We start from the raw sequence: 25,121 nt of genomic DNA, 5'->3' as shown, positions 1-25,121 counted from the left end.
ATAACGTCACATGCCTCAACAGCATTAGCAGAGGGGGATATACGCAGCTATAGCGATAACATGCGAAAATTCCCGGGGCAAATAATGTGGCTGCATGCTAACTGCTAACAACTCAATCTCCTTGTTGATTATCTGTTCTATTTAGTGATGTGCCCAGGGTTACACCATCTATCGTTCACAAACACAGTCAGCCGTCCTCCTTTCCTCTTAGCACTCTATCTCGTCCTGTCCGCCCGCAACAGATGAAAGCCGTCCAGTGTAGCATGAGTATCCGGGGTTAGCTCCGTTAGCCACGTCTCTGTAAACACCATGATGCTGCTCTCCAGATACTCACTGTGATGCAGGTCAACGCCGCTAGTTCGTCCATCTTGTTCGAGGGAGATCTTACGTTTCCCATGATGACGGAAGGAAGGACAGGTCTGTATCGTCTCTTCCTTGCTCGCAGCCTTGCTCCGGCACGGCGTCCCCGTCTCTTTCTCCTCAGCTGGCGGGGAACAACGGGTCTATAGCCGGGAGGCTAACAGCTGATCGCGAGTGTAAACAATGAGACGTTCACTGCACGAGGAAACCCCGGTTACAGTAGTGAGCAGAAAAAGTTGCAAAAACAGTGCAAAAATGATTTGCTTGACGTCCATGCTGTTAAAAATAAAACGCTATATACAATAAAAAAACAGAAGAGCAAAAAAAAAAAAAAAAAAAACATATATTTCTATTGTTACCTAACATGCAGGATTCAGCCTGTAAAGGGACTTTTATTTAGTCGAGTCCTTTTTTTACAGGCTCTATGCTCCAATCATGCAGTATTAAAAAAAATATATATATTTAAATGTTCTGTTATCGTTCATGTAATAAGAATATATACATGTCACCTAACCTTAAAGCTGCTCATAATTTTTCTTCTTATTTGAACATTTCAAGGTGGTTATAAATAAGGCTATTGGTGTAGCGGCCAAAATAATACAAAAATAAAATTGACTCAAAAGTGAAACTGCCGCTGAGACACCAGATAGCCAATGTTACGCTTGGGAATGATCAAAGCTCAAACAAGAATATCCCTTGATGTATATATATATATTTACCACATTGGTATATTTACCATATTGGTAAATGGAAATATATATATATATATATATATATTTCCATTTACCAATATGGATAAAATACAAGCACATCCTTTAAAGAGCCACGTTTCAACTTTTCAGTCAGACATTGAGGCAAATAGGGGCCGGTGGACCAGGGGACAGCCATAGAGTGAGGACTGGCTTTACTGTTGAAGGTCATATTGCTCTGGAACCTCTAGAGAAGAACATCTGCAACCCTTATCATCATGATTCTAACCAAAAACCAGGACAACCAGAAGCTCATCACATCGATACGACCAGCTCCAAAGAATCAGAGACTGATAAACCTCACAAGTATGACTCTAAAACTGAGGATAAAGCTATGCTGTAGGATGGTTAGTGTAGGAGACACAGAGGAGCCTCAATACAAAGAGGACATGAAAAGTTGGATGAAAGTGCAAATTGGACAGGCCCAGAAGAAGCTTTTGCACAGAAGGAATTGTCCGCCGTAGTCATACGAGTTGATCCCGGAGGATTTTCTTGCTTGTTTTTGTTTATAGTAAATTTATTATTATTTAATGTTAAGTTAGTTAAAGTATTTTTTATGCTTTTATTTTGAAGGCATCTTTGAGCACTGGGTGATTTAAGCACCTGGTGTAATTGTATTTAATGGGAGGCAGGTGGTGGTGGGATTAGCGCACCAGTATGGCATATGTATTTTACCACAGGAAAAGCACAAGGAGGCCTGAGGAGAGGCACAGGGCAGTTATGTGTAGGAAACCTGTGTATTGTATTTTGCTCATATTGGTAAATGGAAATACATGCACAAACAGATATTCTTGTCTGGACCTGGATCATTCCTGTGCATAAGATTCACTATCTGGTGCCTCAGCGGCAGTTTTACTTAATTTAATAGTTGAAATAGTAAACCTGTCCAATTTATTACTGACACAGCAAAACAAACAATTAGATATTTTGGACAAAAATGATGGTGGAGTGCTTCTGCTGCCACTGAAACCTCCTGAACAACCAACACCAAGCTGTTTTGAAGCTTTGCGCTTTTGCTGCAAGGTTCTCAAGGAGGCTGTTCTTTCAAAATTGCTTAAGAGTCTCCCCTGTTCACTCATATGTAATATTTCCCTCATTGAGTTTGAGTTCTACCTCACAGGAAAAAGTGGGCATTGCAACTTGGTATGATAAACTAAAGTCAAAGTCTAGCTTAACTTTCCTTTGATCGTGGGTTTTAGCTCATCCACAGATTCTGGATGTGAAGATCAACTTCCTGACAACGTCAATCAAGGTATGGACATGAAGCAGAAAGTGTTGAGCTGCACTTTTCAATTACAAAAAGAAGACAACAGATTAATGAGGAACATTCAGTTTGGCAACACAAAAGTCTATCCTACACAAGGTCAACTCAACTGGCACAGTACCCTCAAACAGGTCGTGAAGGCTATCAGGCTGGAACGGTATTGGGACGAAAATGCTGTGAAAAGTACCTATACATACAACCGACTGTTCAGTCAGGATCCATATTCTGACATCTCATTAATCTCTACATGGGGCACTGTTTTTTTTTTTTTTTTTTTTTAATACTTGTATATAACTGTTTGTATGTTGCATATTTTACATACCTGTATCTGTATTCTATGTTGTGTAATTTTGCAACCTGGCAAAAAGAATTTCCTTCCGGATGAATACAGTTCTATCTAATCTAATCTAATCCTGCATTTTACACCCATGTCAAACGTTTTTTCCAATTCAAATGGATTATTGCATTACAAAGCAAATGGTGCACAAGTTAGAAGGATGTCACCCTTCACCAGGTGAAGCATTATGAATGAATTACAACTGGACTGATGCTTAAGATACAGTAATGAACTTGATTATCTTATTATCAATTTTGTACAGTATGTGTGCATGTGGAGCACCACATAGAAATACAGAACGACTGCAAAGTGACACAAAAGAACAACAAAGATAAAAAAAAACAACGAAAAAGAGGACTATAACGATACTAAGAATAATACAATAGGGCTTGGAAGTAGATCACACTTCATCTTTTCCTTGGGACTTTCTTTGTTTCCTGTTGTTCATCTCATAGTTAGTCTTCTACCATCTCTCTTTCGCTCACATGATGCTGTGTTTTCATGTCAGCACGCTGCAGTCTGATGGAGGGAGTAGCTGCTTGTACCAAAGTGACCAGTGTCGCTACCAAACACAGCTAATGTTTGTTGTCATGCCAGATCATCAAAGTCAGCAGAACACACACACACACACACACACACACACACACACACACACACACACACACACACACACACACACCCCCACCCACACACACACACACACACACACACACACACACACACACACACACACACACTCACACACTCACACACACACTCACACCACATTAAAAGGCAGAAGCTGGAATAGCCTTTTACTCCTTCCGCCTGTCTCCCTTATGTTGTCAGTCTATTGGCCGTTGGAATGAAAAGTACATCACCATAGTGACCGCATCAATGGCCTAATAGCGTGAGAGGTGAGCTGAGGAGAGAAGAGACACAGAGGGAGGGAGAGCGGGAGAGTTAAGGATGTACAGAGGGGCAACATGGGAGACACTGAGGGAGGGAGGGAGGGAGGAAAAAGTGGGCTGGAAGGGAAAGAAAAGGATGAATAGTGTGTTTGAGAGTGGGTGGAAGGGGGGGGGGCGTTTAAAAGAAGGGATACATTGGTTCTCTGTTTTGTCAAGTAGGAGCTTTATTGCCATGGATAATTCTGACGGTTTCACTGCCTGCAATGGTGTGTGTGTGTGTGTGTGTGTGTGTGTGTGTGTGTGTGTGTGTGTGTGTGTGTGTGTGTGTGTGTGTGTGTGTGTGTGTGTGTGTGTGTGTGTGTGTGTGTGTGTGTGTGTGTGTGTGTGTGGGGGTATGCATCAGATAAATTCCTTATGTATACGATGTGGGCAGTAAACGTATGAATGTTGATGAGATGCTGAATGTTAAGTAACATATTTTAAATGTTGTTTTCTCATCCATACAATAATTGATAATCATTTTTGAAATGCACAATCATAGCACACAACACTATATTACTGATACTGTGGACCATACAGAGGTGTGTAAGGAGTCACTCACCTTCAAAACATGCTATAAATGAAATGATAACAAATACCTAAATACAACCTCATTGATTCCCTCTAAACCCTCAGAACCCCTCTACAAAGGGGTATAGAAAAAAAGAAAAATCCCCCTTACACATGCTTGATTGTACCAGTTTAACATAAATGATCCATATTTTCCATAAGATTACCTTTTGCAGACTGAAAGAGAAAGGGAATCCTTTCCATCTTAAAAACAATATCATAACTAATGTCAATCAACTAGTTCACAGTTTTCCTGCTTTAACCATTTCCTAGCAATGGCTTTAGTTATTAATAATTATTGATTACTATCAATATTAATACAATCAAATTCGTAATGAAATAACTAATCATAAACAAATGAATTAGTTGAAAGATTTTTAAATATTGTAAAGGTTGGAAGAACCCACACTTGAACAACATTTAACAAACCAGTATACAATGTATTCCAAAAGCATTTATCAAAAGAGAATAATGCGCTGGGGCTGGCCGCATGTTGCCTGTCGTTAGCTCTCTAGAAACTTGTTGGATGCTGAAGTGAAGTAAGACGTCTGTACCTCATTTGTTGCGTTGTTTAGCAGTATCGGTTAGTAGAAGTCATTTAGGCAAGCTCTAGGCATGTGATAGATAGATAGATAGATAGAATCGGAGGATGAAACCCTCTTTATTAGTCACATACATGCACACAGCAGAGCACACACAGTGAAATTAGTCCTCTGCATTTAACCCATCCTAGTACTAGGAGCAGTGGGCAGCTATCGTGCAGCGCCCGGGGAGCAATGGGGAGGGGGGATTGGAGGTGTCCGGTGCCTTGCTCAAGGGCACCACAGCAGGGCCTAGGAGGTGAACTGGGACCTCTCCAAGTAGCAGTCCACTTTCCATATTTCAAGTCTGTTCAGGGACTTGAACCGGCGACCCTACGATTCCCAGTCCAAGCCCCATGTGTGTGGTTAGAACACGAGTCCAATGATCCCACAACGCAGTGTGAAGGCGTTTCCTGTTATAGTCACGAAATGTAATCTATTGATTTGTGTGGACGGACACTTCCATGATTCCCTGTGATTTTTTAATGTCACAGAGAAGGATTTTTAAAATCTCTTTCTATTGGAAGTGTCTTTCTGCACCACCGCTTCTTGTCAGGGCGAGAGTCGGGTCTTGGGAGACCGGAAGCTGACATTAATAGACATTTCTATTCCTGTAAATGCACTGCAGTTAGCCAAGATGCTATTTTTCATCTGTAATCCCAGGACAGATGTTGTAAAGTTACCCTGAAAACAATGCAAAATTGGACTTTGTGTTGCAGTTAAGAATACATGAAGTTGTTTTAACTTGGTTAAAAAAGGTAGGAGTTTTCAGATGTTAAAGGTCCCCTATTATGCTAAATGCAGTTTTTGATGTCATTTATACATAAATATGTGTCCCCAGTGTGTAAGGAGACTCACAAAGTGTCAAAAAATACAACCCTCTCTCTTTTCCTCCTTACCCACATCTCTGAAAACGGGGATACAAACGAGCTGATCAGGATTTGCTTCGGTTATGACGTCATAACCGAAATGTGGGCTGGCTTTACATTGAACTCCTGGCAACGTCCAGCCCACTGGTTTATATACTCAATATCAAGCCACAATGATTATTTTTACTTCTTTAAATGCTGATACAGTTAGACAATAGATAATCACTAAATATGTGTTGGGCAGACATCACAAGTTTAAACAGTAACAAATTGAACAAAACAGAAAACATGACACTTGACACAGCAGGAAAAGGTATGATAATAAAAAATACAACACAATGACATGGTGATCCCTCTCTGTAAAACAAAGGAAGACTAAATCAATTAATACCATAAAATACAAATAAAAACAAATAAGACACAAATAATAGACATGTAATAATTAATAACATAATAATAATAATAATAAAAGTCAGTTGTAAAATACATAATACATAATAATAATTCAGAACTTCTAAGACCTATAAAATAAATTAAACAATATAGAAATACCCACATATTAAAGGAATCTTTAAAAAAGGACCATTTAAAAATGGGGTGTCACTCATAAAAAATCTAATCTAAAAAGATGTGTCTTTAGCTGTCACTGATTTGGCCTCTCTGATATTTCCTGGTGTTCCACAGTTTGGGAGCGTAGTGGATAAAAGCGGCTTCACCCATTTTATTTTGGGGGACTGTAGGGATGTTTAAAATGCCGGCTGAGGAGGAGCTCATGAGCCTGACTCATTATCATGAGCCTGAGTCTTCATCGTGACACTGAGTCTTCACCATGAACCTGAGTCTTCACCATGAGCCTGAGTCTTCACCATGAACCTGAGTCTTCACCATGAGCCTGAGTCTTCACCATGAGCCTGAGTCTTCACCATGAGCCTGAATCTTGTTCATGTCTCCACCATGAGCCTGAGTCTTCATCATGAGCCTGAGTCTTCACCATGATTCTAAGACTTCATCATGAGCCTGAGTCTTCACCATGATTCTAAGACTTCACCATGAGCCTGAATCTTGTTCATGTCTCCACCATGAGCCTGAGACTTCATCATGAGCCTGAGTCTTCACCATGAGCCTGAGTCTTCACCATGAGCCTGAGTCTTTATAATGATCCTGAGTCTTCATCATGAGTCTGAGTCTTCATCATGAGCCTGAGTCTTCATCATTATCCTGAGTCTTCATCTTAAGCCTGAGTCTTCATCATGTCTCCACCATGAGCCTGAGTCTTCATCGTGAGCCTGAGTCATCATCTTCAGCCTGAGTCTCTACAATGAGTGGGAGTCTTCATCATGAGCCTGCGTCTTCATCATGTCTCCACCATGAGTCTTCAAAGGGTCTCTGTGCAGTGGAAGACTACCTGCCTCGGCCCTAAGATGCTGTGTCTCAGTGGCAACAAGGACTTTGATTGCACATTTTTACTTCAATTTACTGTATGTATTTATAAGTATTGTATGCACACGCTATAATAGCCCTAATATTCCATGAGGATTATTTTGTTAGAGCTACAGAAAGTGTTTCCATAGGCGGAATGAACCTGCAGTTCTCCAGTTAAAGTTAACACCTAGGTATCCTAACTGCTATGAGTTGATCTGAAACTCTGAAAGTATTATGTTTCTGACTTTCATAATGTCTTTCTTTGTTTTGGAAGGTGTGTTACCGTCTATGGTAACAGATTACATCTGTGTCAGCACCAGTAAACTTCCAACGATCCCCAACTTAATCCAGGCCAATGACATGTGCTGGTCAGAATATCTATTTTGGGAAAGGGCAGAGAGGAGATCCTCCCTTAGTACCCCCAACCATAGAAGCATAGCATCCCCCACACCCCCACCCAGCTGCTCCGCTTTTAGCCATTGCTCTGGTAATCTTAGGGACTGTGTGCGGCTGCACAGGAGAATGAGGGGGGTTTTACCAGCAGGCCTTGCGCCGGGGTGGGTGCCTCACCACTGTCACTGTCTGTCTAAAGGCCAGTTACCCTCCCCCCTCCCAAAGTCAGCCAGCCAGTGGTAGGTCCAGCAACGCAGCTGCTCCCTCAGTCAGTCGTTGAAGAAAGTGGACACTTTAAGATTCCGAGCAACTTCCAACAACCCATTGTCTACTAGGCGGAGGTGCCGGATACACCAGACGCCGCGATGACTCGTGACTCGTAAGTTTGAGCAGCAGTGGAGTAGCTGTATGATTGACAGATTGTAGCAGGTCACATTGGGTAATGAAAGAAAACCCAGGGCTCCGTATTAAACATGTCTCATCACTCTCCGTTTTATTACCTTTAAACCAAGTTTCACTCAGTTTTATGGGATGTTTAGCAGTGTTTTCTGAGCCGTCCGTCTGATTTAAATGTGATGTCTATCCCAACAGTTGTGAGTGATGCAGCTGAGGTAGTGATTTATTTATGTTTTCTAGTTCCCAGTGTGATTTCACCCTGTCACAGAGCTGCGCTTTAGTGTTAGCCCCTGTCTGTCTGTCTGTCTGTCTGTCTGTCTGTCTGTCTGTCTGTCTGTCTGTCTGTCTGTCTGTCTGTCTGTCTGTCTGTCTGTCTGTCTGTCTGTCTGTCTGTCTGTCTGTCTGTCTGTCTGCCTGTCTGTCTGTCTGCCTGTCCGATTTTACCATGGTGAGTTGTATTGGTGATGAGTAGTATGCCCGTCTGTATCTGACGTGTGCACAGTACGAACAGTTGTGTAATAACAGTAGCCTGTAACATTAGGGTCCTTCTTCACAACTCTATGAGGTGAACGAAATGATGCCACTGTCGTTAAGCCGAACAGATGAAATGACGTGCTCACACTAGAAATAAAAGAAACTTGTGTTTGAGTCCAGATCTGAGAGACAGAATGCAGATCCAAGCTGTTTTTATGCTTCTTTATCTAAGATCTGCCATTTCAGTTATTTTGCAAATGTCAAGATTGCTTCAAAGCTTGGTTTTAAGGTCAAGCTGAAGACGTAGCATGTCAGCTGAACACTATGTGCTTCAGGTCTTTGTCTCGGGTAAAATGAGCCTCTCAGTGAGCAGCAGACATCCTGTGGGAATAATGGAAGGACAATGTGCTGTCTGGTCTGTACTCTGCAGTTTTGTCGTTAAGGCAGTAATATGAAGCTCTGTCTGTTGGAGGGAGGGTTCTCCCTGTGTGGAGAAGGACACTACCTATCAAGCATTGTCATGTATAATACAGTAGGTTATCACGGCACCAGCGCTGTCTTAGCAATACAGCTCCATGACACTCGCAGTTCACCTGTCCTCCCATTGGGGGTAACATTTATCTTTGCATGTCCCTTGAGACATGTGCACGTCTGTGTTTATAGTGACTCTTCAGGGACTCCGCTGTCATCATCTCTATCTTGTTTATTATGCCATTCTATGCCAAAGTTTTGTATACTATGATCCTGATTATGGTCTTTGGAGCTCTTCATCGACCTCTCATTGCACACTTCAATGTTATCCAGCTTTCTGTCCCTTTTGTCTTTGTTCTTCTCCACTTCCTCTTCCTCAGCCCTGCTCCACCTGTCAGTTTTGCATCAATGTCAGCCTGCAAACAGCCCGACACTGCAACACTTAAACCAAGTTCAATTATAATTGTTATATGTATTTACATTTTGATTTGTTTTATTCAGCAAGTACAACATGGAGCAATGGCTCTATCTAATTTCAGAAATATGTCAAACTGGTGAGGGTCACGAGGGTTCCGGAACTTTTACGGTTTTCCAAATATATTACGATGATTTTTGTTAGATCTTTCTTAGGATGTATTTCAAGTTACCGGCACGTGAATCTGAATTCTCTTTTCTTTCTTTTACGAACTTCAAGTCTATCTTTAACAAACATCACCAATATTCTCACTTAATTTTTATTGGGATAAATGTATTTATTTATTTATGATTGTATGAATTTAACGGCTCGACAAAAATAGAATCAAGATGATTCACATATTGATACGCACTGATTGTCATCATGTTGGGACTTGTTGACTTTCCTGAACAAGAGTGTCAAACCGAAACAGCGAGAGCCCGCTTGAGTGTGTAAAAAGCCTTCTCTTACAATAAATTTGTTTGTAATAAACACTTAACAAGTGCCGAAAGTTTAGTGTCAACAAGTGACTCGTGGAAAAAACACACCCAGAAGCCTCCACGGAACGACAGCTCCTGAAATAATAACAGTGATAATTCATGATGTCATTGCATTACATTATTGCCTTTGCAAATGACTCACCGTATCAAATATTCACCGTATATTAAAGTGCTTAAATCAGCCAAATCAATAGGGACAAAAGTTAATAGAGCATTTCTGAGTATTTTTATGAAAAGTTGTTATATCTGAAGACAACACTTTGATGATTTCACTTTGTAAAACAGTTTTTTAAACACTTCACAACCGAAACCTTTGGCCTGTTCAAATATTTGAGTAACAGCATTACATGCACTTCCTTTCTTTTAAATAACTTATCTATTAGAAACACAGACAAACTCTCCCAGGCTTATTTACAGTTGATATACTTAGTTGATCAAGTGAGGATCACGCAATTATACAAAATCTGTGTCTGTTTTTTTCTTACTCAGCAAAGAATTGCCCAGTTTAAAGGACAAATGGGTTTGCATATCATTGACATGTTCCAAATGATCCTTCAACATGAAGTGATCAAATATAAGATCATCTAAATACAGCACAATTCTCTGTAACCTGTTTTTCATTTATCATTTATAAATGTTGACAGATAGGTAAGAAGTTCAAGTAAAAATGTAGGAAGAGGACGTCCTCCACAGCTGAGACCCTCCAAAGACTCAGACTCGTGGTGAAGACAACTGAGCCTCTTAAACTATGGTTTGGTTTTAAATGAATTACACTTTGAATTTGCACATTGTTAGGCAAGCAAAAAGGAAAAATGTAAAAATAATCCATCCATCCATCCATCCATCTTCTCCCGCTTTTCCCGCTTTTCCGTCAGGGTCGCGGAGGTAACAGCTCCAGCAGAGAGCCCCAAACTTCTCGTTCCCTAGCCACATCAACCAGCTCTGACTGGGGGATTCCAAGACGCTCCCAGGCCAGCGAAGAGATATAATCCCTCCACCTGGTGCTAGGTCTACCCCTCGGTCTCTTCCCAGTTGGACGTGCCTGGAACACCTCCCTAGGGAGGCGCCCAGGTGGCATCCTCACTAGGTGCCCGAACCACCTCAACTGGCTCCTTTCAACGCGGAGGAGCAGCGGTTCTACTCCGAGTCCCTCCCGGATGACTGAACTTCTGACCTTATCCCTAAGGGAGATGCCAGCCACCCTGCGGAGAAATCCCATTTCGGCCGCTTGTATCCGCAATCTCGTTCTTTTGGTCATGACCCATCCTTCATGACCATAGGTGAGGGTAGGAACGAAGATGGCCCGGTAAACAGAGAGCTTTGCCTTCTGGCTCAGCTCCCTTTTCGTCACAACGGTGCGGTAAAGCGACTGCAGTACCGCTCCCGCTGCTCAGATTCTCCGGCCCATCTCACGCTCCATTGTTCCCTCACTCGAGAACAAGACCCCGAGATACTTGAACTCCTTCACTTGGGGTAAGGCTTCATTTCCTACCTGGAGTGGACAGTCCATCGGTTTCCTGCTGAGAACCATGGCCTCAGATTTGGAGGTGCTGATCCTCATCCCAGCCGCTTCACACTCGGCCGCGAACCGATCCAGTGAGTGCTGAAGGTCAGAGACCGATGAAGCCATTAGAACCACATCATCTGCAAAAAACAGTGGTGCAATCCTTAGCCCATCGAACTGCAGACCCCCTCTCCCACGACTACGCCTAGAAATCCTGTCCATGAATATCACAAACAGGATTGGTGACAAAGCGCAGCCTTGGCGGAGGCCAACCCTCACCGGAAATCGGTCCGGCGTGCTACAGAGGACCCGGACACAGCTTTCGCTTTGAGAGTACAGAGATTGGATGGCCCTGAGTAGAGACCCCCTCACCCCATACTCCCGCAGCACCTCCCACAGTATCTCCCTGGGAACCCGGTCATACGCCTTCTCCAAATCCACAAAGCACATGTAGACCGGATGAGCGTACTCCCAGGCCCCCTCCAGGATCCTTGTGAGAGTGAAAAGCTGGTCCGTCGTTCCACGACCAGGACGAAAACCGCATTGTTCCTCTTCAATCTGAGGTTCGACAATCGGTCGGACCCTCCTTTCCAGCACCTTAGAGTAAACTTTCCCGGGGAGGCTGAGTAATGTGATGACTCTGTAATTGGCACACACCCTCTGATCCACCTTTTTAAAAAGAGGAACCACCACCCCGGTCTGCCACTCCTTCGGTACTGTTTCCGACTTCCACGCAATGTTGATGAGACATGTCAACCATGACAGTCCCTCAACACCAAGAGCCTTCAGCATTTCTGGGCGGATCTCATCCACCCCGGGCCTTTGCCACTGTGGAGCTGTTTAACTACCTCAGTGACTTCCCCCTTTGAACACCTCCCACTCTGGTTCAATGTCCCCAGCCTCCACAGGGATGCCTGAAAAGCTCCGCCGGAGGTGTGAGTTGAAGGCCTCCTGGACTTGGGACTCCTCCAGACGTTCCCAGTTCACCCGCACTACAAGTTTGGGCTTACCAGGTCTGTCGAGAGGGGTCCCCCGCCACTCGACCCAACTCACCACCAGATGGTGATCAGTTGACAACTCCGCCCCTCTCTTCACCCGAGTGTCCAAAACATACGGCCTCAGGTCCGATGATACGATAACAAAATCGATCATGGACCTTCTGCCTAGGGTGCTCTGGTACCACGTACACTTATGAGCATCCTTATGTTCGAACATGGTGTTTGTTATGGCCAATCCATGACTAGCACAGAAGTCCAGTAACAAACCACCACTCCGGTTCGGATCAGGGGGGCTGTTCCTCCCAATCACGCCCCCCTAGTGTCTCCATCATTGCCCACATGTGCGTTGAAGACTCCCAGCAAGACTAAGGAGTCCCCTTCAGGAGCCCCATACAGGACTTCTTTCAGGGTCTCCAAGAAGGCCGAATACTCTGAACTGCTGTTTGGTGCATAAGCACACACAACAGTCAGAGTTTTCCCCCACCCGACCCGCAGGCGTAGGGAGGCGACCCTCTCGTCCACTGGGGTAAACTCCAACAAAACGGCACTCAACCGGGGGCTTGTGAGTATCCCCACACCCGCTCGGCGCCTCACACCTTGGGCAACTCCGGAGAAGAATAGAGTCCAACCCCTATCCAGAAGTGAGGTTCCAGAGCCGACGCTGTGCGTAGAGGTGAGCCCCACCAGATCCAACTGGTACAATCCACCTCCCGCACAAGCTCCGGCTCCTTCCCCCCCAGAGAGGTGACATTCCACTTCCCCAAAGCCAGCTTCTGTTGCCTGGGTCTGGTCCGTCGAGACCCTCTGCTTTCACTGCCACCCTTCTGGCAGCGCACCCGACCCCATCGTTGTTTCCCGTAGGTGGTGGGCCCGCGGGACGGAGAAGCGGAGGTGTTGCCCACGTTGCTTTTTCGGGCTGTGCCCGGCCGGGCTCCGTGGCAAGCCCGGCCACCAGACGCTCCCTGACGAGTCCTCCTTCTTGGCCTGGCTCCAGAAGGGGACCCCGGGCTTCCTCCGGGCCGGGTATCCTCGTTTTCCAGTATGTTTGTCATGAGCTCTTTTGAAAAATAATAATAACAATAATAGTGCAAGCAGAAGTCTATATACACATAAATAGAATATGCTATATACAAGAACAGAATGTAAAAACAAATATTGTACAGTAAGATGAAATGAAATACTGTTTATTACCGTGATAACTATTTATATAATAAATTATGAGATGGAAAGAGATGAATGTTGATGAAGGCACTTCATCAGAGCTCAGGTGTTTAACAGTCTTTTGGCCTGTGGGATGAAACTTTCTCTGAGTCTTGTGGTTTTGGTCCTGTTGCTGCGGTACCGCCTGCCAGACGGCAGCAGACAGAACAGTTTGTTGCTGGGGTGATGGGGTCTTTGATCAGCGTTTGAGCAGCGTGTGTGTGTGTGTGTGTGTGTGTGTGTGTGTGTGTGTGTGTGTGAGAGAGCAACAAAGTTAACATAAAAGAACAATACTTACTATACAATACTTGTATAACTCCACATCTGTATTACCTAGATGATCTATCCTCCAGTGCTGTTTGCTGAGTTCATATCTTATGGGTTAGGGTTAGAGTTAGGGTTGCTAAGAGGGCTGGGTTAGCATACAGCTAACTGCATTGCTTCTTCTACATTCAGCAGCTGTAGCATAGGAAGAAGACACTGCTATAATATTGATGCAGTTTGCTATAAATGTGACAAAACATCCTTCTCACATCTAGACTCATTGGGCTGGATGTTGTGCATTTCCAATATCCTGTGCAGTGAATGAATAGCTGCTTGTTTTATCTGTTGATCAAATAAACAGATCCATGTTGTTGTAGTTACATGAACTAATGAACAATTAAACATCATGCAAAGCTAGCATGAAGCAAGGGTGATGGTGTGGTGTCTTACATCTGAAGAACAGATGAATGTTCAGGTGTCAGCACTCTTCTCTGAAGTCAGTGATTTAGTGATATGCTTTGTGGATGAGCTGAGCTCAGCTTTCTGTGTGCATCAGCAGCACTATGTCAGTGGTGTGTGTGTATGTGTGTGTGTGTGTGTGTGTGTGTGTGTGTGTGTGTGTGTGTGTGTGTGTGTGTGTGTGTGTGTGTGTGTGTGTGTGTGTGTGTGTGTGTGTGTGTGTGTGTGTGTGTGTGTGTGTGTGTGTGTGTGTGTGTGAGTGCGTGCATGTGTGTGTGTGAAACTCTCCATATGTGCTCGTCTCCTGGACTGGAGGAATGACTGGCTGTGGCTGGGGTTGTTTTACATTATGTCCACATTGTGTAGAGTTTTGTGTAATGCTGTGTCATTACTCCATGATGTGTCAGAAGAAAAATGGCATAAATAATCATATTGATTTGTGTATCATTAAAGCTATGTTTTATATCATATTGATATCTGACCTACCACAAAAGACCCCCCAACACCCGGACCCTGAAGCAGCAGAGCATTGAATAATTTACATACGTATGTTTTTTTTTCCATGGAGAAAGACTTTCGGTCGGCACCAAAGTTGTTCTGGAAAACTGTCCGACACCAGGAGGGGGAAGCAGGGAACCATCCAAGCTGTGTACAGTAAGGATGGGACGCTGTTGACCTCAACTGATAGTGTGTTAGGGCGGTGGAAGGAACACTTTGAGGAACTCCTGAATCCAACAACTCCGCCCTCTATGTTAGAGGCGGAGCTGGAGTATGAAGGGGGATCAACTCCAATCTCAAGGGGGGAAGTCACTGAGGTAGTTAAACAGCTCCACATTGGCAAAGCCCCGGGGGTGGATGAGATCCGCCCAGAAATGCTGAAGGCTCTTGGTGTTGAGGGACTGTCATGGTTAACACGTCTCATCAACATTGCGTGGAAGCCGGAAACAGTGGAGTGGCAGACCGGGGTGGTGGTTCCTCTTTTTAAAAAGGTGGATCAGAGGGTGTGTGCCAATTACAGAGGCATCACATTACTCAGCCTCCCCGGGAAAGTTTACTCTTAGCTGCTGGAAAGGAGGGTCCGGCCGATTGTCGAACCTCAGATTGAGGAGGAACAATGCGGTTTTCATCCTGGTCGTGGAACGACAGACCAGCTTTTCACTCTCGCGAGGATCCTGGGAGTACGCTCATCCGGTCTACATGTGCTTTGTGGATTTGGAGAAGGCGTATGACCGGGCTCCCAGGGAGATACTGTGGGAGGTGCTGCGGGAGTATGGGGTGAGGGGGTCTCTACTCAGCGCCATCCAATCTCTGTACTCCCAAAGTGAGGGCTGTGTCCGGGTCCTCGGTAGCACGTCGGACCGATTTCCGGTGAGGGTTGGCCTCTGCCAGGGCTGCGCTTTGTCACCAATCCTGTTTGTGATATTCATGGACAGGATTTCGAGGCGTAGTCGTGGGGGAGGGGGTCTGCAGTTTGGTGGGCTAAGGATTGCACCACTGCTTTTTGCAGATGATGTGGTCTTAATGGCTTCATCGGTCTGTGACCTTCAGCACTCACTGGATCGGTTCGCGGCCGGGTGGGGAAGCGACTGGGATGAGGATCAGCACCTCCAAATCTGAGGCCATGGTTCTCAGCAGGAAACCGATGGCCTGTCCACTCCAGGTAGGGAATGAAGCCTTACACCAAGTGAAGGAGTTCAAGTATCTCGGGGTCTTGTTCTCGAGTGAGGGAACAATGGAGCGTGAGATGGGCCGGAGAATCTGAGCAGCGGGAGCGGTACTGCAGTCGCTTTACCGCACCGTTGTGACGAAAAGGGAGCTGAGCCAGAAGGCAAAGCTCTCTGTTCTTGGGTCATCTTCGTTCCTACCCTCACCTATGGTCATGAAGGATGGGTCATGACCGAAAGAACGAGATCGCAGATACAAGTGGCCGAAATGGGATTTCTCCGCAGGGTGGCTGGCATCTTCCTTAGGGATAAGGTGAGAAGTTCAGTCATCCTGGAGGGACTCGGAGTAGAACATCTGCTCCTTCGCGTTGAAAGGAGCCAGTTGAGGTGGTTCGGGCACCTAGTGAGGATGCCACCTGGGCCAGGGACGGATTATGAGTCCGTGGGCCCCTGGACCCAGACGACGAGACAAGGCCCACCCCCAACACACAAACGCCGCATCGGCACACAACCCAACTCTGCACTCACGCACAAATCAGCAGCATTACAAAGGTTGCGCTAAAAATATATTTTAATTCATGAAACATCACTTTTGAACAAATCACTCACACAGAAGTTATGATCTGAAACGTAGGCTATATGTTTGTGTGAAGCAGGCTAAAAATGATTAAATAGGCTATCATTAAACGCATCTTTTCCGGACTTTGCGCAAATTCATTGACAATGTCATTAAAGTCCAATGACTTGGTCAGCTCACTCTCGATGGCCATCAGAGAAAGCCAGGAGAGACGTTCTTGTTTCATCTTTGTCCTTAATTAATTTTTTATCCGACCCAGGAGAGAGAATGATCGCTCACCTTCGCAGTTGGTTACAGGCAGTGTGAGGAATAACCGAAGCACAACATACACGTTCGGAAACATAGACTCAAGGGCATAATCCAAAATTAGTCTGAGCAGTCCTGTTGGGCTTGTGTCATCCCCAGCCTTGATGAATGACCTCAGTTGGATTAGTTCATCGCCTAAACATTCATCCATATCAGATGGGAGATGCCAGAACACTGGCCTTCTGCATCACTGAGGCATCCGATTCAGTCTTTTCGAAGAAAAGCGCACTGAACAAGTCATACAAGTCCCTGTATGCCTTTTTTTTTTGTTAGGCTTGCAATCCGTTATATTTTCCAATCATATTACTCGCATTATCATACGACTGTCCACGACAGTTTGCAAGATCTAGACCAAGTTGATGTACCATCGAGATAACACAATCAGCTAAACTTTCTCCTCTGTGACTATTGATGGGCTCAAATCCATCAAAGCGCTCCATTATGCAGCCTGTTTCACTCACGAATCTAAAAATGAACGTAAGCTGGTCTACGTGGGATAAATCAGGTGTCGAGTCAACTATTACAGAAAAATACTTGGCATCACGTAATTCCTTCATAATAGTTTGCCTTGTTTTCTGTCCCATGAGTTCTATGAACTCGTCACAGACTGTTGAGGATAAATAGGAGACGCTGCAGTTCGCCAATCCGCCCTGGATCTTTCCAGTCAGAACAACCAGCGACGAATGAACGTGATTTGGACGAAAACAATTTGTATGCAAAACTATAAATATTTTCTGTGGACCGAGAATATGTGATCCACTCTCTATCGACAACTTGGCCATTTGGCAACATGCATTTGAGCTGGTCTTTTGTTAGAACACGAATCTTGCCACCTATTCCACTGTCTCTTGCAGAGGCAGGATAACTTGCACTCCAGTTTTGGAACACTTTCACCCCTCTGTCAATGAGAGCTGCTTTAGCCCTGTCACTTTGAGTTTCCCCCCAGCAAGCTGGGTCATTAACAGTCTCAAACCATGATGACACCCCTTGCTGCGCTCTCCCGTTAAGAGATGGTAACTGGCACTCCTCTACAATGCTAGCAATCTGCCTTTGGTCTCCCTCCAAATCTACTGTCATGTTCTCCTCCTCCTTCCCTGCTTCAGCTGCATAACACTGCTGCTGTCGCTGCTACTGTTGCTACCTGGCTGTCTCTCCTCACCATGTCCTCCTGTTATCCCTCCATATGTGTCCTCATTGTCCTCATCCTCCCCCACTTCTGTTGACATAACATCACTGCTGCTGCTGCTAATGCTCACTAGCTGTCTGTCGTCTTCATTACATTTAGCTGTTGTCACTCCATGTCTCTCCTCACCATGTTCATCTGTTGCTGTCTCTCCATATGTCTGCTCATTATCCTCCCCATTGTCCTCATTGTCCTCCTCCTCCCTCACTTCTGCATAACATCACTGCTGCTGCTGCTAATGCTAACCGTCTGTCTGTCATCTTCATCACATCTAGCTGTTGTCCCCCTTGTAGAATTATTTTAAAAATTTCAAATTCTAGGAACTTGATTTAAAATCTCAGATTCTCTCAAATCTTTGTTTTTTTAACTTGCGTTTAGCTGCTCCACTTAATACCCGCCGCTCCATCTTGCATTGACTTAATCGTTAGTATTGTAACCGTTCACCTGCCTGTCAAGTTTTCTAACCTACGCCCTCTATGGACACATCCAGCCTACTAACTACATTCAGTAAGCTAACAGACTAGCTGTCTCCTAGACTACAAGGCTTATATTTTCTTATTATATCTATTATATATCTAGGCTTATATATAATATTTACAACATAAAATGTTTTGGTTGTCAAATTAGGAATCTCACAGATTCTCCCAGCCGACCACTAGCTACATTTGCTTTTTGTCAGGCAACACTTGGCTAATATAATAATAATAATAATAATAATAATAATAATAACAATAATAATAATAATAATAATAATAATAATAATAATAATAATAATAATAATAATATGAAGAAGAGAGTAAGATCAGTGTTATTTGACTAATATCTGAGATGAATAACAACCCGTGGTGGTAAATGATTGAGGGGCCCTACATCAGGGGCCCATACATCTGGCCTGTATGCTTGCCCTGCACCATCGGACAACAGCAGCTACCGTGGACTGCGGACTAATGAAGCAGATAGAGGGGGACATGTGACATATCATACCCCACGTTATTTGATTGAGAGGCCCCTTTCAGATACCAGGGATGACTAACATAACCTGTGGTTTCAGGGCCCTATATGACATATCCTACCCCATGCTACCTGATTGAGGGGCCTTTTTCCGATGAAGGGATGAATAACACACACAACCTATGGTTCAGGGCCCGTGGCATATGATGGAGGGGCCCTATTAAGACATATTACATAATATAACCAGTGTTATATGGCTTTAGGGCCCCAATAAGATAACAGGATGTATAATGTTGTAGAAACAATGTTGAAATGGTAGCGCAGAGGCTTGGGCTTCAGGGCCCCCTTGGCCCTTGGGCCCCTGGGCCTGGGCCCGGTAGGCCCGTGCAGTAATCCATCCTTGACCTGGGCGCCTCCCTAGGGAGGTGTTCCAGGCACGTCCAGCTGGGAAGAGACCGAGGGTAGACCTAGGACGAGGTGGAGTGATAATATCTCTTCGCTGGCCTGGGAGCGTCTTGGAATCCCCCAGTCAGAGCTGGTTGATGTGGCCAGGGAAAGAGAAGTTTGGGGCTCTCTGCTGGAGCTGTTACCTCCGCGACCCTGACGGAAAAGCGGGAGAAGATGGATGGATGGGTGGATGTGTTTTTTTCTACTGTATGTCCAGAAGGGCCTGTTTCTGCTTCAGGTTGTACAGCAGCTCTTTCTTTCCTACACAAAGCTACCCACAAGTCTCCTATGGCTGCCCATCAGGGACAAACCTCCCATTCACAGGTGAAAATTAGGCCACAGGTATTGCGTGAACTTTTGACTTCACTGTTGTGTCTCGCTGCTTTGGAAACAAGCCTGCATATTTGTGATCTAAAGGCTTCACTTTTTTATAGTGGGGGGAGCTGCTCACGCCAGTCCAGACCCTCTGTGCTCAATGTGTTCCCTGTCAATGGGAACATCTTATAAACTCTGCCAGGCTCCTAGTTAACACATGGGCTGCACCATTCAATGCACCACTGTGTATGTGTGTGTGTGTGTGTGTGTGTGTGTGTGTGTGTGTGTGTGTGTGTGTGTGTGTGTGTGTGTGTGTGTGTGTGTGTGTGTGTGTGTGTGTGTGTGTGTGTGTGTGTGTGTGTGTGTGTGTGTGTGTGTAATGATAAAAATACATTTTATTTATATAGGCACCTTTCAAGGCTCGTGGGAGGGAGGATGGAGGTTGGTTTGCAATAAAAGTTGATTTTGAAGATATGGCCAAGAGGAAGAACATCAATTATGAACAGAAGAGGCCCCAGGACAGAGCCCTGGGGAACACCGGTAGTGACTGGGAGTGACTTTGATTTGAAAGTTTTGAGTTGGATGAACTGAGAGAAATGATTTAAACCAGTGCAGTGGTGTGTCAGTGATTCCAATGGAGGCCACTCTGTCAATAAGGATGCTGTGAGAAATAGGGTCAAAAGTCAGTCTCACTGACACCATAGGCCTCGGTGTGTTGAGCATGAGGAACTTCTGTTTGGAGTCGGCAATTGAGCCGTGAACAGGCACAGAAACAGAGGAGACTTTCAGATTCTCAGGGTAAATCATCGCGAGACCTCCAGACAGATGTAAACAAACCCAGGAGGAATAGAATCATTCAGCTGCGAAAATTCACTAGGTTGTTGCCACATTTCAGTGAAACAGAGAACAGATGTTGAACAATCCAAATTTGACATCAGTGTGGTTGTGTTTTTATTTAGTGCTAACGTTAGCCGACCTGGCTAAGCTGGCTAAGATTGTGGTCAACTTTCCGTGCAGAGTTTCTTGAGTGATTACGAGTTGAAGACCAGATGGATTGTATAGGTTTGGGGTCATCGATACGAAAGCTTCATCAGGAACCTTGGTGGATATATTTCTGACGGGGATGACGAGCGATATCCAGACAGAGGTGCAATGCCGGTGGTGGGTTGGGCAAGTGGAAGCGTAGTCGGAAGAGCTCAGCAGCTGTGTATTGCAGTACCACTTTTGCTAAGTTGAACCCAGGGAAGTCCAGATGACCACAGACCACACAAACAGTTCATTGATCCACACTGTTGTCGCTGATGAACTAGAGCAGTGGTTCCCAACCAGGGATACAGGAACCCCTAGGGGTACTTGAGGGTATTGCAGGGGGTACATAGAAAGATTAGAGATTGCAAATTATTTTTTATAATGTAAATGTCAAGTAAAAATGCATTTGTATTAAGGGTGAGTTACACAAGTGATCTTCATCTATCAATCAGTCCGGTTAAATCAGATGACAAAGTGTTTAACACAAGAACAAATGTAGGAGGATCATCACAGACTAGTGAGGGGGTTTTATAGAATGGCGACCCACTCAAGGGGTACACCAGACAAAAAAGCCAAAGTCAAAAGTGAGAATGATGACGTTTGCAGTAAATAAAAGTAAAAGAAGCCAGAGAGCAGCATTCAATCAAGATCAATCACACATGCTCATACAGCCATCCGTCCTTAGTATTAGTTTTAAACCTTTAAGTAGAAAATAATAGGTTTTTCTCTGATCTTCATTCCAGAAATAATGGAACAGAATCACTTCCTCTCAAGAGGAACATAGTTGACATCAAAGAACAACTACTATTGATTTATGACCCTGTTTAATAACTCTACATCTGTAATACCTAGATAATCTATCCTCATGATTATTCTCCCGTGCAGTGTTTGTGGGAACAGTATCTCCCTGAGGGCTGGGTTAGCATACAGCTAACTGCATCGCTTCTACTACATTCAGCAGCTGTATCATAGGAAGAAGACACTGCTTTAATATTGATGCAGTTTGCTATAAATTTAACAAAACATCCTTCTCACCAGTGTTGGGCAAGTTACTTTCAAAATGTAATACAGTACATATTTACTTATTACTGTCTTTTTAAAGTATTAAGTTACATTACATTATTACTGTCTCTGAACTGTAATGGGTTACACTACTTTTGCATTACTTTGAGTTACTTTCACCAAAATAACCGCAAAAGTATGGCTTTAAATGCTACAATGTAGTTTATTGCAGCTCATTAATTAAAGCTATCTAGCCATCTGGCAGTACATGCTGAAAATGAGGAAAATAACTAGAAATGAAATTCATGCTCCATTTAAGTGGGCTAAATAATATGTTATACCGTTAACATTACGTCGCTGTTTGTTATTAATAACATGTTAGTGGAGCGTCAGCACGGCCCTGTAACCTGCTGTATATGAACGAGTCTCTGGCAACTTTAGCTCACCTTGCCATTGGTGTGTTAACAGGGATTTGACTGACAAGCTTTCTAAAAGCCGGCAATTCCACAGAGGACAGAGGCTGCATATCTTCAACACTCTGCCACGAGTTTCTGAACTTCTTGAGGTTCAAGCAGCAGACCCAGAAAAAATTACCTTCAGTTGCTTTGGCCTGCACGCGTCTTTTTCTTTTCTTTTCTCGGAGCCTGCAGCTCTCCATCGTGGAAAAGTGGAATCTGTTTCTGCTGCCCTCTTAACCAATAGTAAACAGGCTTACTGAGTTACTATTCTACCAGCACAAGTTTTTATCTGGTGTTGGAATGTCTCACGGCGTTGGTAAATTCTTGAAAAACAAACACCACTCAATCTAGGATTAAAATGCGTCATATTACTGCGTTAGAGCAAAAAGTAGTATATTATTTTGTTATGCGTTCAACCAACACTGATTCTCACATCTAGACTCACTGGGCTGGATGTTATTTGCATTCAAATATCCTGTGCAGTGAATGATAAACTGTATGTGTGTGAAGATGAAGATGTACTTTTATCCCCATGGGAAAAAAAATCGAGAATTCTGCATTTGACCCATCGTAGTGTTAGGAGCAGTACGGTGCCCGGGGAGCAGTGCAGGGAATGGTGCCTTGCTCAGGGACACCACGGTAGCACTTGGTCTTTCGGGGACCTTCCAGTTCCCAGGCCAAGCCCCTAACCACTTTGCCACCACCTCCTCATACAGTGGGGCAAAAAAGTATTTAGTCAGCCACCAATTGTGCAAGTTCTCCCATTTAAAAAGATGAGAGGCCTGTCATTTTTATCATAGGTATACCTCAACTATGAGAGACAAAATGAGAAAAAAAATCAAGAAAATCACATTGTAGGATTTTTAATGAATTAATTGGTAAATTCCTCTGTAAAATAAGTATTTGGTCACCTACAAACAAGCAAGATTTCTGGCTCTCACAGACCTGTAACTTCTTCTTTAAGAGGCTCCTCTGGCCTCCACTCGTTACCTGTATTAATGGCACCTTTTTGAACTCGTTATCAGTATAAAAGACACCTGTCCACAACCTCAAACAGTCATACTCCAAACTCCACTATGGCCAAGACCAAAGAGCTGTCAAAGGAGACCAGAGACACAATTGTAGACCTGCACCAGGCTGGGAAAACTGAATCTGCAATAGGTAAGCAGCTTGGTGTGAAGAAATCAACTGTGGGAGCAATTATTAGAAAATGGAAGACATACAAGACCACTGCTAATCTCCCTTGATCTGGGGCTCCACGCAAGATCTCACCCCGTGGGGTCAAAATGATCACAAGAACGGTGAGCAAAAATCCCAGAACCACACAGGGGGACCTAGTGAATGACCTGCAGAGAGCTGGGACCAAAGTAACAGAGGCTACCATCAGTAACACACTACGCCGCCAGGGACTTAAATCCTTCAGTTCCAGACGTGTCCCCCTGCTTAAGCCAGTACATGACCAGGCCCGTCTGAAGTTTGCTAGAGGGCATTTGGATGATCCAGAAGAGGATTGGGAGAATGTCATATGGTCAGATGAAACCAAAATAGAACTTTTTGGTAAAAACTCAACTCGTCGTGTTTGGAGGAGAAAGAATGCAGAGTTGCATCCAAAGAACACCATACCTACTGTGAAGCATGGGGCTGGAAACATCATGCTTTGGGGCTGTTTTTCTGCAAAGGGACCAGGACGACTGATCCGTGTAAAGGAAAGAATGAATGGGGCCATGTATCGTGAGATTTTGAGTGAAAACCTCCTTCCATCAGCAAGGGCACTGAAGATGAAGCATGGCTGGGTCTTTCAGCATGACAATGATCCCAAACACACCGCCAGGGCAACGAAGGAGTGGCTTTGTAAGAAGCATTTCAAGGTCCTGGAGTGGCCTAGCCAGTCTCCAGATCTCAACCCCGTAGAAAATCTTTGGAGGGAGTTGAAAGTCCGTGTTGCCCAGCGACAGCCCCAAAACATCACTGCTTTAGAGGAGATCTGCATGGAGGAATGGGCCAAAATACCAGCAACAGTGTGTGAAAACCTTGTGAAGACTTACAGAAAACGTTTGACCTCTGTCATTGCCAACAAAGGGTATATAACAAAGTATTGAGATGAACTTTTGTTATTGACCAAATACTTATTTTCCACAATAATTTGAAATAAATTCATTAAAAATCCTACAATGTGATTTTCTGGATTTTTTCTTCTCATTCTGTCTCTCATAGTTGAGGTATACCTATGATAACAATTACAGGCCTCTCTCATCTTTTTAAATGGGAGAACTTGCGCAATTGGTGGCTGACTAAATACTTTTTTGCCCCACTGTATGTGTGTGTGTGTGTGTTTGTGTGTGTGTGGATAAGACCCTTTGATAACATGTTCTCTCACTTCGCCATGGTACCTGCTATGAAAACACTTCTACTTGGTCATGCTGTGTTCCTACTGATAACTCAACCATTAAAGCATCTCACTTCTGTTGAGTGGATTGTTTGTAACACATGTGTAAAGTGTGCCATTTCTTTTAGTGAGGTTTTTGGAGGGGATTCATGGAGGTGATCACAGTGATGCTGGTTACCATGGTGATAAAAGGAGATGGGGAGGGATCTAGATCTTCCCTCCACCTCATTAGGATTGTGTGTATCAGGCTGACTGCTCCTTAAACAAGTGTGCTGCTTGAACCCACAGGCCTAAGTGAATAATCATATAAGAATATCCTTTACACATTGTGTTGCAGTTAATCATTTCATATACCATTATAGATGACTTCTCCATATCAGTGTTAGATGTATCTGCTGCAGGTGTAGTGACAGGACAGTACAGTCAGGGCTGTTTTCCCTAATGTCCTCAGTATTTTCTCTTCTAAAAGCTTTAATTTTGGTGTGTGGATGTTGAAAATCCCTCCGAGACTGACTGATGAAGTGATGCATCAAATATAAATGACGAGTGTAATTGCTTATTGGACCCTAAATTATTGGCCTGACTGTGATTTGTCCACATAAACGAGCC

At 44.1% G+C, this 25,121-nt stretch overlaps 1 protein-coding gene across 4 annotated transcripts in view; it reads left to right on the top strand.

The window, feature by feature from the left end:
* Positions 1 to 25,121, top strand: part of enah (ENAH actin regulator) — a 115,985-nt gene that overhangs the window by 37,766 nt on the left and 53,098 nt on the right. For 3 of the 4 annotated variants that reach the window (XM_063902512.1, XM_063902511.1, XM_063902509.1), the window contains exon 1: positions 7,718 to 7,853. The exons of the other annotated variant lie outside the window; for it this stretch is intronic. In XM_063902512.1, the coding sequence (XP_063758582.1) occupies positions 7,840 to 7,853 (14 nt within the window). In that variant the 5' untranslated portion in view covers positions 7,718 to 7,839. Of the gene's footprint in view, positions 1 to 7,717; positions 7,854 to 25,121 lie in introns of those variants that run through there. 4 annotated transcript variants of the gene reach the window in all.

This window comes from Eleginops maclovinus, chromosome 15 (genome assembly GCF_036324505.1).
Source record: "Eleginops maclovinus isolate JMC-PN-2008 ecotype Puerto Natales chromosome 15, JC_Emac_rtc_rv5, whole genome shotgun sequence".
NCBI classification, from domain to species: Eukaryota; Metazoa; Chordata; class Actinopteri; order Perciformes; family Eleginopidae; genus Eleginops; species Eleginops maclovinus.
The sequence above is the reverse complement of the archived record's forward strand: the minus strand, read 5'-3'. Positions and strand labels throughout refer to the sequence as shown.